The sequence below is a fragment of the Salmo salar genome, chromosome 14 (assembly GCF_965601325.2).
Source record: "Salmo salar chromosome 14, fSalSal1, whole genome shotgun sequence".
NCBI lineage: Eukaryota > Metazoa > Chordata > Actinopteri > Salmoniformes > Salmonidae > Salmo > Salmo salar.
Window position 1 is genome coordinate 47,196,151 of NC_138304.1, and position 14,416 is coordinate 47,210,566.

Below are 14,416 nucleotides of genomic sequence, written 5' to 3' on the forward strand. Positions count from 1 at the left end.
ATGAGCTTCAATGCCATACAACTCTCCTTCCGTGGCCTCCAACTGCTCTTAAATACAAGTAAACTAAATGCATGCTCTTCAACCGATCGCTGCCTGCACCTGCCCGCCCGTCCAGCATCACTACTCTGGATGGTTCTGACTTAGAATATGTGGACAACTACAAATACCTAGGTGTCTGGTTAGACTGTAAACTCTCCTTCCAGACTCACATTAAGCATCTCCAATCCTAAATTAAATCTAGAATCATCTTCCTATTTCACAACAAAGCATCCTTCACTCATGCTGACAAACATACCCTCATAAAACTGACCATCCTACCGATCCTCGACTTCGGCGACATCATTTACAAAATAGCCTCCAATACCCTACTCAATAAATTGGATGCGTCTATCACAGTGCCATCCGTTTTGTCACCAAAGCCCCATATACTACCCACCACTGCGACCTGTACGCTCTCGTTGGCTGGCCCTCGCTTCATACTCATCGCCAAACCCACTGGCTCCAGGTCATCTACAAGACCCTGCTAGGTAAAGTTCCCCCTTATCTCAGCTCGCTGGTCACCATAGCAGCACCCACCTGGAGCACGCGCTCCAGCAGGTATATCTCTCTGGTCACCCCCAAAGCCAATTCCTCCTTCGGCCGCCTCTCCTTCCAGTTCTCTGCTGCCAATGACTGGAACGAACTACAAAAATCTCTAAAACTGGAAACACTTATCTCCCTCACTAGCTTTAAGCACCAGCTGTCAGAGCAGCTCACAGATTACTGCACCTGTACATAGCCCATCTATAATTTAGCCCAAACAACTACCACTTCCCCTACTGTATTTATTTATTGATTTTGCTCCTTTGCACCCCATTATTTTTATTTCTACTTTGCACTTTCTTCCACTGCAAATCTACCATTCCAGTGTTTTACTTGCTATATTGTATTTACTTCGCCACCATGGCCTTTTTGCCTTTACCTCCCTTATCTCACCTCATTTGCTCACATTGTATACAGACTTATTTTTCTACTGTATTATTGACTGTATGTTTGTTTTACTCCATGTGTAACTCTGTGTTGTTGTATGTGTCAAACTGCTTTGCTTTATCTTGGCCAGGTCGCAATTGTAAATGAGAACTTGTTCTCAACTTGCCTACCTGGTTAAATAAAGGTGAAATAAATAAATAAATACTGCTCAGGATGGAGACGAGTTCAGGCTCCTAGAGATGAACGTACTTTGGTGGGAAAAGTGCAAATCAATCCCAGAACAACAGCAAAGGACCTTGTGAAGATGCTGGAGGAAACAGGTACAAAAGTATCTACATCCACAGTAAAAATGAGTCCTATATCAACATAACCTGAATGGATGCTCAGCAAGGAAGAAGCCACTGCTCCAAAAATGCCATTAAAAAAGCCAGACTACGGTTTGCAACTGCACGTGGAGACAAAGATCGTACTTTTTGAAGAAATGTCCTCTGGTCTGATGAAACAAAAATAGAACTGCTTGGCCATAATGACCATCATTATGTTTGGAGGAAAAAGGGGGAGGCTTGCAAGCCGAAGAACACCATCCCAACCGTGAAGCACGGGGGTGGCAGCATCATGTTGTGGGGGTGCTTTGCTGCAGGAGGGACTGGTGCGCTTCACAAAATAGATGGCAACATGAGGAAGGAAAATCAGTCAGGATGTTAAAGCTTGGTCACAAATGGGTCTTCCAAATGGACAATGACCCCAAGCATATTTCCAAAGTTGTGGCAAAATGGCTTAAGGACAACAAAGTCAAGGTATTGGAGTGGCCATCACAAAGCCCTGACCTCAATCCTATAGAAAATGTGTGGGCAGAACTGAAAAAGCATGTGCGAGTAAGGAGGCCTACAAACCTGACTCAGTTACACCAGCTCTGTCAGGAGGAATGGGCCAAAATTCACCCAACTTACTGTGGGAAGCTTGTGGAAGGTTACCCGAAACATTTGACCCACGTTAAAGTCAATGCTACCAAATACTAATTGAGTGTATGTAAACTTCTGACCCACTGGGAACGTGATGAAAAAAATAACAGCTGAAATAAATCACTCTCTACTATTATTCTGACATTTCACATTCTTAAAATAAAGTGGTGATCCTAACTTACCTAAGACAGAGAACTTTTACTAGGATTAAATGTTAGGAATTGTGAAAAACTGATTTTAAATATATTTGACTAAGGTGTACGTAAACTTCCGACTTCAACTGTGTGTATGTATGTATGTATGTATGTATGTTACTGCTTGACTAAAACAATCTTGGTTTACCAACAATCAACCACTCTACTAATTGAGGTCAGCCCTAGTAGAATACCAGAAAATTAGCTTTAAAAATTCAAAATTCTCTCAGCCTCATTGCAAAATGTGTACAATAGCATAAGTTATAACACTAGAAATGTTTCTCTCTGCCCCATGGCAATATGCGTAGAATAGCTGGAAATTAGCTTAAAAACAGCAACATTTTCTCTCAACTTACAATTCTACACATTTTGCCGTAAGCCATTTTTTTTTATCTCTCCTGGAGTTGATGGCCTTAGCCAAGGGGTAGATCTCCTATTAGCTTGGTTACAAATTCATTAAGCTACTTTGGATGGTGCTCTCTCTGAAAATAACACTTTGAATTGCTGCTAATGATAGATAAATCATACGTTAATATTGAAGATATTGATTATGTTCTACGTTTCCATTAGAAATTCTACTGGTGATCGATATTGAGCGATTTCGTCTACTTCTGCGAAATTAGTTTCTTTCTGCCCACACGTATTTTGCGTGGTGGATTGTGGGTGTGAGCAAAGAAGGAAAATGGCGGACTTGGCAAATGAAGGTGAGCAGTGGTCGTGTGAGGAATCGAAACCGTTGGATTATTTACGTTACGTTTTAAGTATAGTTAAATTACTGTGTGCTAAAAGTTGTGCTTCGCAGCTTTTCAGGAGAACAGTTGAATGAAAAAAAATGTCAACTCCGGTTGCATAGAAAAGAAAACGTTAGCTTTCAGAGCAAGCGTCTCATTTTAGGCGGGGATGGGACGCTGGCTAACGTTAGCTAGGTAATCAGAAATGATGGTACTATTAACTACGTGTTAGTAAGGGGTGTGTGTGTATATATAATCAACTAGTAATGTACGTTAATGCATGTTTGCTACCTACTTAGCTATGTGGGTTGCTTATTTGTGGTTGTCACATCTAACGTTACTTTAACTAGCTAACAATTTAATCAGCTAGCCAACGTTAGCCGGCGAAATGACTCTACTCCTTGGCGGGGGCTATGGCTAACTTTAGCAGGAGTGTTATTTGTGAAGGACAGTTAGCTAGCCAGTAAAACCCTGAATTCTTGAAAGGTTAGCCAACTATCTGTCAAAACCCCACTTGCCAGCGAGATGGTTAGCAATTTTAATGAATGTTGGACATTCGGAACTGGAGAGGACTAGGTAGCTAGTACAATAACTAACACGTCTGCTGGGGGAGCCTATTCTTACGTCAAATCCAGTTCGCTAGTTAGCGATGCGTTGTAGCTTGTAAATTCACTGACTTGTCTGTGACTGTATTTGTATTAGTTAGCCTATATGATGTAACTAGCTTACTAAGTTGTCTTGATGTATCTGATTGGGAGCTAGGCTAGTGGCTATGTCGTGGTAGGAACGTTAAAGCGGCTGCACAGAAGGTATGGAGACTAGTTAAAGATGCACTATGCAGAAATCGTTCCGCCATTTCCCGCTTGCAAAAATTGTAATAGTTCGCCTAATTTAAGTTTGTGACAAAACAAGCAAGTGTAGAGAATCATTGTACCATCTAAACTTCTGTTAAGTATTTTACATAGCCCAAAAAATATAGTATTTTCAAAAGTTTGAAGCTGGTGTAAACCGAAAAGTAAAATATGCAATAATATACTTAACTGGAAGCATAGAAATAATGCACATAGAAGCTTTCAATTAGAATGATGGATCTATAGCACACATTGCTATGTGAATTTGGTTGTCGCCCAAAAAGTTACATATTGTAGCTTTAACTGAAGTGTTTTTTTGTTTGCTTTTCTGTGATGGCAGCCTCCCGAAATCAACACCCGACGTTCCAATAAAAAAATAATTGATACAGTGCCTTCGGAAAGATGTAGCTGCAGGTTGTCCTCTAGCCAGTGAGGTAGCTGCAGGTTGTCCTCTAGCCAGTGAGGTAGCTGCAAGTTGTCCTCTAGCCAGTGAGGTAGCTGCAGGTTGTCCTCTAGCCAGTGAGGTAGCTGCAGGTTGTCCTCTAGCCAGTGAGGTAGCTGCAGGTTGTCCTCTAGCCAGTGAGGTAGCTGCAGGTTGTCCTCTAGCCAGTGAGGTAGCTGCAGGTTGTCCTCTAGCCAGTGAGGTAGCTGCAGGTTGTCCTCTAGCCAGTGAGGTAGCTGCAGGTTGTCCTCTAGCCAGTGAGGTAGCTGCAGGTTGTCCTCTAGCCAGTGAGGTAGCTGCAGGTTGTCCTCTAGCCAGTGAGGTAGCTGCAGGTTGTCCTCTAGCCAGTGAGGTAGCTGCAGGTTGTCCTCTAGCCAGTGAGGTAGCTGCAGGTTGTCCTCTAGCCAGTGAGGTAGCTGCAGGTTGTCCTCTAGCCAGTGAGGTAGCTGCAGGTTGTCCTCTAGCCAGTGAGGTAGCTGCAGGTTGTCCTCTAGCCAGTGAGGTAGCTGCAGGTTGTCCTCTAGCCAGTGAGGTAGCTGCAGGTTGTCCTCTAGCCAGTGAGGTAGCTGCAGGTTGTCCTCTAGCCAGTGAGGTAGCTGCAGGTTGTCCTCTAGCCAGTGAGGTAGCTGCAGGTTGTCCTCTAGCCACAAGGGTAGCTGCAGGTTTTCCTCTAGCCAGTGAGGTAGCTGCAGGTTGTCTTCTAACCAGTGAGGTAGCTGCAGGTTGTCCTCTAACCAGTGAGGTAGCTGCAGGTTGTCCTCTAACCAGTGAGGTAGCTGCAGGTTGTCCTCTAGCCAGTGAGGTAGCTGCAGGTTGTCCTCTAACCAGTGAGGTAGCTGCAGGTTGTCCTCTAGCCAGTGAGGTAGCTGCAGGTTGTCCTCTAGCCAGTGAGGTAGCTGCAGGTTGTCCTCTAGCCAGTGAGGTAGCTGCAGGTTGTCCTCTAGCCAGTGAGGTAGCTGCAGGTTGTCCTCTAGCCAGTGAGGTAGCTGCAGGTTGTCCTCTAGCCAGTGAGGTAGCTGCAGGTTGTCCTCTAGCCAGTGAGGTAGCTGCAGGTTGTCCTCTAGCCACAAGGGTAGCTGCAGGTTGTCCTCTAACCAGTGAGGTAGCTGCAGGTTGTCCTCTAACCAGTGAGGTAGCTGCAGGTTGTCCTCTAACCAGTGAGGTAGCTGCAGGTTGTCCTCTACCCAGTGAGGTAGCTGCAGGTTGTCCTCGACCCAGTGAGGTAGCTGCAGGTTGTCCTCTACCCAGTGAGGTAGCTGCAGGTTGTCCTCTACCCAGTGAGGTAGCTGCAGGTTGTCCTCTACCCAGTGAGGTAGCTGCAGGTTGTCCTCTACCCAGTGAGGTAGCTGCAGGTTGTCCACTACCCAGTGAGGTAGCTGCAGGTTGTCCTCTACCCAGTGAGGTAAGAAAACATCTCCAGTTTCCAAGTGGTTTTTGAGTTGTGGTAGTTTCAGCAGCGCATATCTCCTTCTTAATTGATGAGTGATTTATTGCTACATGTCAAAACAACAGGGTATTTGGTGCTTGTGCAGTTTGAGGTGCTTGTTTAAAGAAAGTAGAATGATTACTATTGTTGCACATGTACAGTGTCTTCAAAGTATTCATACCCCTTGACTTATTCCACATTTTGTTGTTACAGCTTGAATTCAAAATGGATAGATTTTTTTCCCCCCAGCCCATCACTAATGACAAAGTGAAAAAATGTTTTTATAAATGTTTGCAAATGTATTGAAATACAGAAATCTAATGTACATAAGTATTCACTTCACACCCGAGTCAATATTTTATAGTAGTACTTTTGACGGCGATTACAGCTTTGAGTCATCTTGGGTATGTCTATCAGCTTTACACATCTGGATTTGGGGATATTCTCCCATTCTTCTCAAGCTCTGTTAAGTTAGATGGGGGAGCAGCAGTGAACAGAAATCTTAGTCTTTTGGCAGATTTTCAATGGTATTCAAGTCTGGGCTTTGTTTGGGCCACTCAAGGACTTTCACATTCTTGTTCTGAAGCCATTCCAGCATTACTTTGGCTGTATGCTTGGGGTCTTTGTCCTGTTGGAACGTAAATCTTCGCCCCAGTCTAAAGTCGATTGGACTCTGAAGCAGATTCTCAAGGATTTTCCTGTATTTGGCTCCATTCATTGTTCCTTCTATCCTTACCAGTCTCCCAGTCCCTGCAGCTGAATAGCATAATGCTGCTGCCATCGCCATGCTTCACTGTAGGGATGGGTGATGAGCTGTGCCTGTGTTTTCTCCAGACATAGGGCTTTGCATTCAGGCCAAAGAGTAAAATATGTCTCATCAGACCAAATAATATTTTGCCTTATGCTTGTAGTCTTTCACGTGCCTTTTTGCAAACTCCAGACATTTTCTCAGGAGTGGATTCCATTGGGCCACTTTACGATAATGCCCATATTGAAGTGCTGTAAAGACTGTTGTCCTTCTGGCAGGTTCTCCCATCTCATCTAAAGAACTGTCAGTGGTTATTAGGTTCTTGGTCACCTCACTGACAAGGTCCTTCTTGCCCGGTTGATCAGTTTGGTCGGACGGTCAGTTCTAGGCAGAGTCTGGAGAATTCCATATTTTTTTTTCTTCAATTTCCCAATGATGGAGACCACTGTGCTCTTGGAAACTTTGAACATTCTAGAAATAGTTTCCCCAGATATATGCCTCATCACAACTCTTATCTCTGAGATCGACAGACATTTCCTTGGACTTCATGATATAGTTTCTTCTCTGACATGCACTGTCAACTGTGGGACCTTATATAGACAGGTGTGTTTCTTTTTAAATCATGTCCAAACAATTGAATTGGCCACAGGTAGACTCCAATGAAGTTGTAGTGATGTCTCAAGGATGATCAAAGGAAATTGGATGTACCTGAGCTCAATTTAGTGTCATAGCAAAGGGGTGTGAATACTTATGTAAATGACATATTTCTGTATTTTATTTAATACATTTGCAAAAATGTCTAAAAACGTGTTTTCACTTTGCCATTATGGGGTGTTATGTGTAGCTGGGTGAGAAATAAATGTAATCAATTTTGAGTTTAGGCTGTAATGCAACTATGTGGAATAAGTCAAGGTGTATGAATACTTTCTGAATGCACTGTATGTGTGGATAGTACACTTATGTTTTCAATATCAAAAACTGTTTCTGCATATTGGTATTGATTTGGACACTTTAAAACTGTGTTTTGACATTGGGGCTATTTATCAAAATGTCTGGTCAACAAGAAGCACCGGCGGTATCATTTTAAGGTTTAAGAATATACATTTAATCAGGTAAAAACTGCTTAATGAGTCCAAAAACATGATGTCTGATTTTATTTTTATGATACCCCAGAAATCACCAAATCTGGTTTGCCCTGCTTGGTCATGTTGTGTGTGTAACTGTCGTACACCACAAATGTTTGTCACTTATGACAACAGTTGTTTCAGTCAAGCTAAAAATATTGTGAGAGTTGAGCTGCATCATATACTTGTGTTTATTTACAAAGCAGGACAGTTCTCTCTCCGACCCTGGCCTGTAGAGGAGCTAGTTGTCCTGTCGGCTTCAGTTAGGTCATGAGTTTTGATGGTCCAAATCCAATGCTCTTGTCCATACATGTAGACTACTTGAGCCACTCATAGGATAGATAGACTATAAATAGCTAGCTAAAGGATATACAGTGCCTTCGGAAAGTATTCAGACCCCTTGACTTTTTCGTTACAGCCTTATTCTAAAATGGATCAAATAAAAATCCTCATCAATCTACACACTGTACCCCATAATGACAAAGTGAACACAGGTTTTTAGAAAATTTTGCGACTGTATTAAACATAAAACACAGAAATACCATATTTACTGTAGTATTCAGACCCTTTGCTTTGAGACTCAAAATTGAGCTCAGGTGCATCCTGTTTCCATTGATTATCCTTGATGTTTCTACAACTTGATTGAAGTCCACCTGTGGTAAATTCAATTGATTGGACTTGATTTGGAAAGGCACACACCTGTCTATATAAGGTCCCAAAGTTGACAATGCATGTTAGAGTAAAAACTAAGCCATGAGGTTGAAGGAATTGTCTGTAGAGTTCCAAGACAGGATTGTGTCGAGGCACAGATCTGGGGTAGGATACCAAAACATTTCTGCAGCATTGAAGGTCCCCAAGAATACAGTGGCCTCCATCATTCTTAAATGGATCAAGTTTGTAACCACCAAGACTCTTCCTAGAGCTGGCCGCCTGGCCAAACTGAGCAATCGGGGGAGAAGGGCCTTAGTCAGGGAGGTGACCAAGAACCCGATGGTCACCCTGACAGAGCTCTAGAGTTCCTCTGTGGAGATGGGAGAACCTTCCAGAAGGACAACCATCTCTGCAGCACTCCACCAATCAGGCCTTTATGTTTGAGGGGGCCAGACAGAAGCCACTCCTCAGTAAAAGGCACATGACAACCCGCTTGGAGTTTACCAAAAGGCACCTAACGACTCTGACCATGAGAAACAAGATTCTCTGGTCTGATGAAACCAAAAGGGAAATCTTTGGCCTGAATGCCAAGCGTCACTTCTGGAGGAAACCAGGCACCATCCCTACAGTGATGCATGGTGGTGGCAGCGTCATGCTGTGGGGATGTTTTTCAGCGGCAGGGACTGGGAGACTAGTTAGGATCGACGCAAAGTACAGAGATATCCTCGATGGAAACCTGCTCCAGAGCGCTCAGGACCTCAGACTGGGACAAAGGTTCACCTTCCAACAGAACAACGACCCTAAGCACAGCCAAGACAACGCAGGAGTGGCTTCGAGACAAGTTTCTGAATGTCCTTGAGAGGCCCAGCCAGAGCCCGGACTTAAACCCGATCGAACATCTCTGGAGAGACCTGAAAATAGCTGTGCAGCAATGCTCCCCATTGAACCTGACAGAACTTGAGAGGATCTGCAGAGAAGAAAGGGAGAAACTCCCCAAATACAGGTGTGCCAAGCGTGTAGCGTCATACCCGAGACGACTTGAGGCTGTAATCGCTGAATCCTTACATAAATGTGGTTGTTTTAAAAAATATATATAAATTAGCAAAAAATCCTGTTTTTGCTTTGTCATTATGGGGTATTGTGTGCAGATTGATGAGGGGAAAACATTTAAATGTTTAGAATAATTCTGTAACAAAATGTGGAAAAAGTCCAAGGGTATGAATACTTTCCGAAGGCAATGTAAATAGCTTTTGTTTGATGCATCACAGCATGACGCTGCCACCACCATGCATCACTGTAGGGATGGTGCCTGGTTTCCTCCAGAAGTGACGCTTGGCATTCAGGCCAAAGATTTCCCTCTTGGTTTCATCAGAACAGAGAATCTTGTTTCTCATGGTCAGAGTCGTTAGGTGCCTTTTGGTAAACTCCAAGCGGGTTGTCATGTGCCTTTTACTGAGGAGTGGCTTCTGTCTGGCCCCTTCTACCATAAATGCCTGATTGGTGGAGTGCTGCAGAGATGGTTGTCCTTCTGGAAGGTTCTCTCTCCCATCTCCACAGAGGAACTCTAGAGCTCTGTCAGGGTGACCATATAAAAGGGTGTCCTTTTATAAAAGCTTGATTTGCTTTAGATGCAGGTTTTAATATTTAATTAATGTCTCTTATCTCTTCAAGGCTCTGGTTGTTTTCTGGTGACTGAACTAATCAGTGTTGTGTGCCACTTGTTTTAAATGGACTAAATTATTATAATGCAAGTTGTTTATTCTCAGGCTTTGCATCATGAATGTTTGGCATCTATTCAGAAGTGTCTGAACTGAGTGGTGAGCGTTGCTATGCTTTGTGGGTATAACTAGTTTAGCGGAAAGTTGGAAGAAGGAGAAAATAATGTCTAAATCCATGTTGGGTTTTTGTTTTGTTGGCAGAAATACTCACCAGGTATATGGTTTAGCCTAGGCTTAGCTAAATGCAGTATTCCTGAATTTCCATAAGTGTCACTGAGTATCTTTGTAGAATTAGAAACGCATTCCTGTGTTTTAAACAGAGAGAATCAAGTGTGCCAGACATGGGTTGCTCAGATCTAGGCCTTCTAGCTTTTTGCAAAAAAAAAAAACCATTACGGCAGAACTTGTCAACTCAAGACTGCTGCAGGGTGTTCGTTCACGACGCTTGTTTATTTTAATACTTTTTTTTACGATCACCGTGACAAGTGTTGAAACAAACAACCGATTGACAGGCTGTGGTGTCTTTTTTAAATATTTTTTATATTAGGCGTACACTTCACACAAGTCACTGAAGCATACTCTTCTTCTGTATGATGAAAGATGCTTTCCTTCTTCTTTTGAAACAGAGAAACCTGCCATAGTGCCACCAATGTTTGTGTTCCAAAAAGATAAAGCACCGAAGGTAAGTCACATCGTGTTGTTTCTTCCATCCTGACATTCATTGACATGAGTGGGTCTTTATGGAAATTCACTGTAAAGCTTCCATCATTTGATTCAGTAGTTGTTGTTTTTTAGACTGAGAAACACAGTAGATTCAGTACTGCTTTCTATTACAGCAGGCAGCTGATGGATCCAGTGGAGAAGATGGAGAAGGTAAGACTACATCTGCATATCAGATTTGGCCAAAAAAATGTAGACCCTTTTCTAATATTTTCCATCTAATCTTAAAATTGATGTCCGTTTTTATAAATCTTGTAATTCGTTTACCAGGAGGGGTGTTGTATTTCCAAAGCTGGAGCCCAGCTGGGGCTTTTTAAACTGGCATGTTCTTTATCGACCCTGTATGCTGATTGGCTGAAATCCTGATTGGCTGAAATCCGTGTTATCAGAACGTATACCACGCGTATGACACAATTATTTTTACTGTTCTAATTACATTGGTAACCAGTTTATAATAGCGACAAGGCACCTCGCGGAGGTTTGTGGTGTATGGCCAATATACCATGTCTAAGGACTGCATCCAGGCACTCCTTGTTGTGCGTAAGAAGAGCACTTAGCTGTATTATATTGGCCATATACCACACCTCCTCAGGCCTTATTGCTTAAGTAAAGTGCAACTGAATGCAATAAACAACTTCGCTGATAGAGAAACTTTTCTATTTGGCATCGATATTATCAAATATCAAATGTATTTATAAAGCCCTTCTTACATCAGCTGACGTCTCAAAGTGCTGTACAAAAACCCAGCCTAAAACCCCAAACAGCAAGGAATGCAGGTGTAGAAGCATGGTGGCTAGGAAAAACTCCCCAGAAAGGCCAAAACCTAGGACGAAACCTAGAGAGGAACCAGGCTATGAGGGGTGGCCAGTCCTCTTCTGGCTGTTTCGGGTGGAGATTATAACAGAACATGGCCAAGATGTTCATAAATGACCAGCATGGTCAAATAATAGTAATCACAGTGAACAGGTCAGGGTTCCATAGCCGCAGGCAGAACAGTTGAAACTGGAGCAGCAGCACGGCCAGGTGGACTGGGCACAACAAGGAGTCATCATACCAGGTAGTACTGAGGCATGGTCATAGGGCTCAGGTCCTCCGATAGAGAGAGCGTACTTAAATTCACACAGGACACCGCATAAGACAGGAGAAATACTCCAGATATAACAGACTGACCATAGCCCCCCGACACACAAACTACTGCAGCATCAATACTGGAGGCTGAGACAGGTCAAACATGTATTCTAATATCAAAATTGAGTACAAAGTGAAAATGTGAACATTTTGGTCATAAAGTCAGTCTCGTCCTAAACTAAGTGAGTTCGTCATGACTGACTTGAGGGTTTGGTTTTGATTTCGACAATGCTCACTTGTCCACTAACACAGGATACATAGCTGTGGTGATTTGTGCTCTATCCAATCCTACCGCAGAACACAGTCCGTGAGACAGACTAACCAGCAGAGCAGACTTTGTTTACATAAGACAACTTCGCACATTTTTTTTTCTTGACAAATACTTTATCAAACACTTAACTAGATTGCGTGACTAAGACCTCAGCAAAAACATCCAAATGTATTGCAGATTTCTTGAGTTCATTCTGACTTTTGAGGAGTGATACTGGCTTTGTTCCTACGGTGTCTCATGGGGGACAAACATCAGTAACTGCCACATCCAACCACACCCAAAAGACTGAAATCTCTTTTTTTTTTTTTTCTTAATGAGTGACGGACAAAAAAATGCGGAATCGGTGCGTTCAGTCCGCTCTTTAATCATGTGAATTGAAGGCTCTCTTTTTTTGGGGCTTCAGATTCAGACAGAGACGATGGTGGCTATTGTCCTCCGGTGAAAAGAGAGAGGACTTCATCTTCAACACAATTCCCGTCTTCACATTCTGGTAGTAGAAAACATCAGAGAAGCTGACTGTGTTTCAGTTGATTCATGAAGAGTAGTACAGGAAACTTGCCTTGTGTGTAATGTTTCTTCTTGCTCTCTGCAGTGGCTAGTAAGAACAATGTCTTCATGCCATCAAGTTTCTGGCAGTCTCCCACTGGGAATTCCGAGGACTCGGAGCCAGGTGAGGCATAGTGTTTAATTCCTATGGTTTCTCCTCGTTTTAAGTCTCCAGTATGTGACATGCATTTGTATGCTTGTGAACTGTAGTCCAGGCCAAAGCACCCTTAATGCACAAATAAGTTACAGTACAACTCAGTGGCAAGGAAAGCCAACAAAAAGGTATGACCATGATTTTTTAAAACTTTGGTTTATGTGCAGTCTCTCACAAATACCTTGATTCAAGATGGGTTCACATAGACAAGAAGCATACATTATAGGGAAAAAAAACCACAGGTACCATGGGTTAAACTTGACAGGGAAGAATGGCAGGACAGAGAAAAAGAAACATTGTTTTAATGTAGACATTGAATGTGTCTTACTCACACTCCTCCAAAGCACCAAACATCTAAATGAGGTGCTGAAGTAAACTTTCACAGATGGTTATTTTCCTCACAGCAAAAAAAATGTCTGTGCCACAAAACATCAAGATTGAAAGAAATTACGAAACCACAGAATAACAGAATCCCAGCTCAAAAGCTCCCAAACATATGTAGAATTAGTTTGGAGATGAAGAAAATATGACTTAATTTTGGCCATTCTGGGGGGGGAAAGGGTAAACTAAACACCAATGTGTATGATCTCCTAGACCTTAGTGACACTAGCTTTGAGGTGAGAAGGGAACCTCATTTATGTAGCTTTGAAAATGACCTTCATTCAAGCAGTTAGTCAAATGTGTCTTTCTTTAAATGTGTAGTGCTTAGTTTTAAAGGGATACTAAGGGGATTTTGTCAATGAAACCATTTATCTACTTCCCTAGACGAACACGTGGATACCATTTGTCCCTGCGCGCAGTTTGAATGATGTTGCTAACTAGCGTTAGCGCAATGACAAAGTCTATGATAACTGCTAGAAGATACCATTCACTGCGCTAATGCTAGTTAGGATTGCCTTGCGAAACTACCTCTAACTTCCATCATACTGGATGCAGAGACAAATGGTATCTCCATGGGTTCATCTGTGTTAATTTTATGATGGTATTAATGTACCCTCCCCACACGCTGAAAGATGCTATTTTTGTTTATGGTCTTTTTAACAATTCTACCTCCTGTTTTTTTTTTTTCTTGCTAGAAGAAAAGCCAGTAGGGTTTCGTTTAAAACCACCAACTCTTATCCACGGGAAGGCACCTAGTTCAGGTGGGTATTGGTGCCTGGGTATTGGTGTGTGTGTGTGTGTGTGTGTGTGGATTACAGAAAGCAACTCTAGTCAGGTTAAATGGTCAGGGAAAACTCCTAAAACGTAGATGTTACAGCATGTTAATATGATTGGACGTGCATGGTAGTAGTTTTGACATAGTCCGTGGTCGTGCATGTTGTAATATAGTACATGGTAGGTGTGATATAGTTGTGAATGGACTAGTTCTGTAAGGCATTCAGATCCAATCCATTAGCAGGTTATGTTCCAGGCGTCCCCAGTCAGAAACCCAAGGAGCAACTGCGCAGTGTCCTCCGGCCAGCCTTGCTCCAGGCCCCGCCAGCCAAGACCAACTCGGAGTCCACTAACGGGGTGAAGAAGTCGACAGATGGGAAGTCAGAAGGGTCGACCATCTTCCGTAACAACACTGAGCAGTCAGACGGCCTCGCCAGGTCACCGGTGAGGACTGTCGTCATGGTCCTGTTTTAATATGCAGAAGCTTGTGTAATGTGACAACGGCGTAGCAACAAAATAATTTTAAAGTGGAACGATAATTGAATGTGTCTCTATGGCAGCGAGTTATTTTTGCCTGTAGTTGCATGATGTTGTGACTGCCAAGACCTTCTTGGATATGATTTAGT

General features: G+C 42.8%; 1 protein-coding gene across 20 annotated transcripts in view; it reads left to right on the top strand.

Annotated features, from left to right (window-relative positions):
• The first annotated feature begins 2,581 nt into the window (after positions 1-2,581).
• The window catches only part of LOC106569622 (ran-binding protein 3), a 33,026-nt gene continuing 21,191 nt past the window's right edge, over positions 2,582-14,416 (top strand). The window contains exons 1-7 of one of the 20 annotated variants that reach the window (XM_045694453.2): positions 2,582-2,829; positions 10,443-10,498; positions 10,653-10,689; positions 12,339-12,425; positions 12,528-12,605; positions 13,715-13,777; positions 14,035-14,234. In XM_045694453.2, the coding sequence (XP_045550409.1) occupies positions 2,808-2,829; positions 10,443-10,498; positions 10,653-10,689; positions 12,339-12,425; positions 12,528-12,605; positions 13,715-13,777; positions 14,035-14,234 (543 nt within the window). In that variant the 5' untranslated portion in view covers positions 2,582-2,807. Of the gene's footprint in view, positions 2,830-2,859; positions 3,052-10,442; positions 10,499-10,652; positions 10,690-12,338; positions 12,426-12,527; positions 12,606-13,711; positions 13,778-14,031; positions 14,235-14,416 lie in introns of those variants that run through there. The other 19 variants (XM_014141176.3, XM_045694455.2, XM_014141169.3 and 16 more) reach the window with 19 other exon arrangements.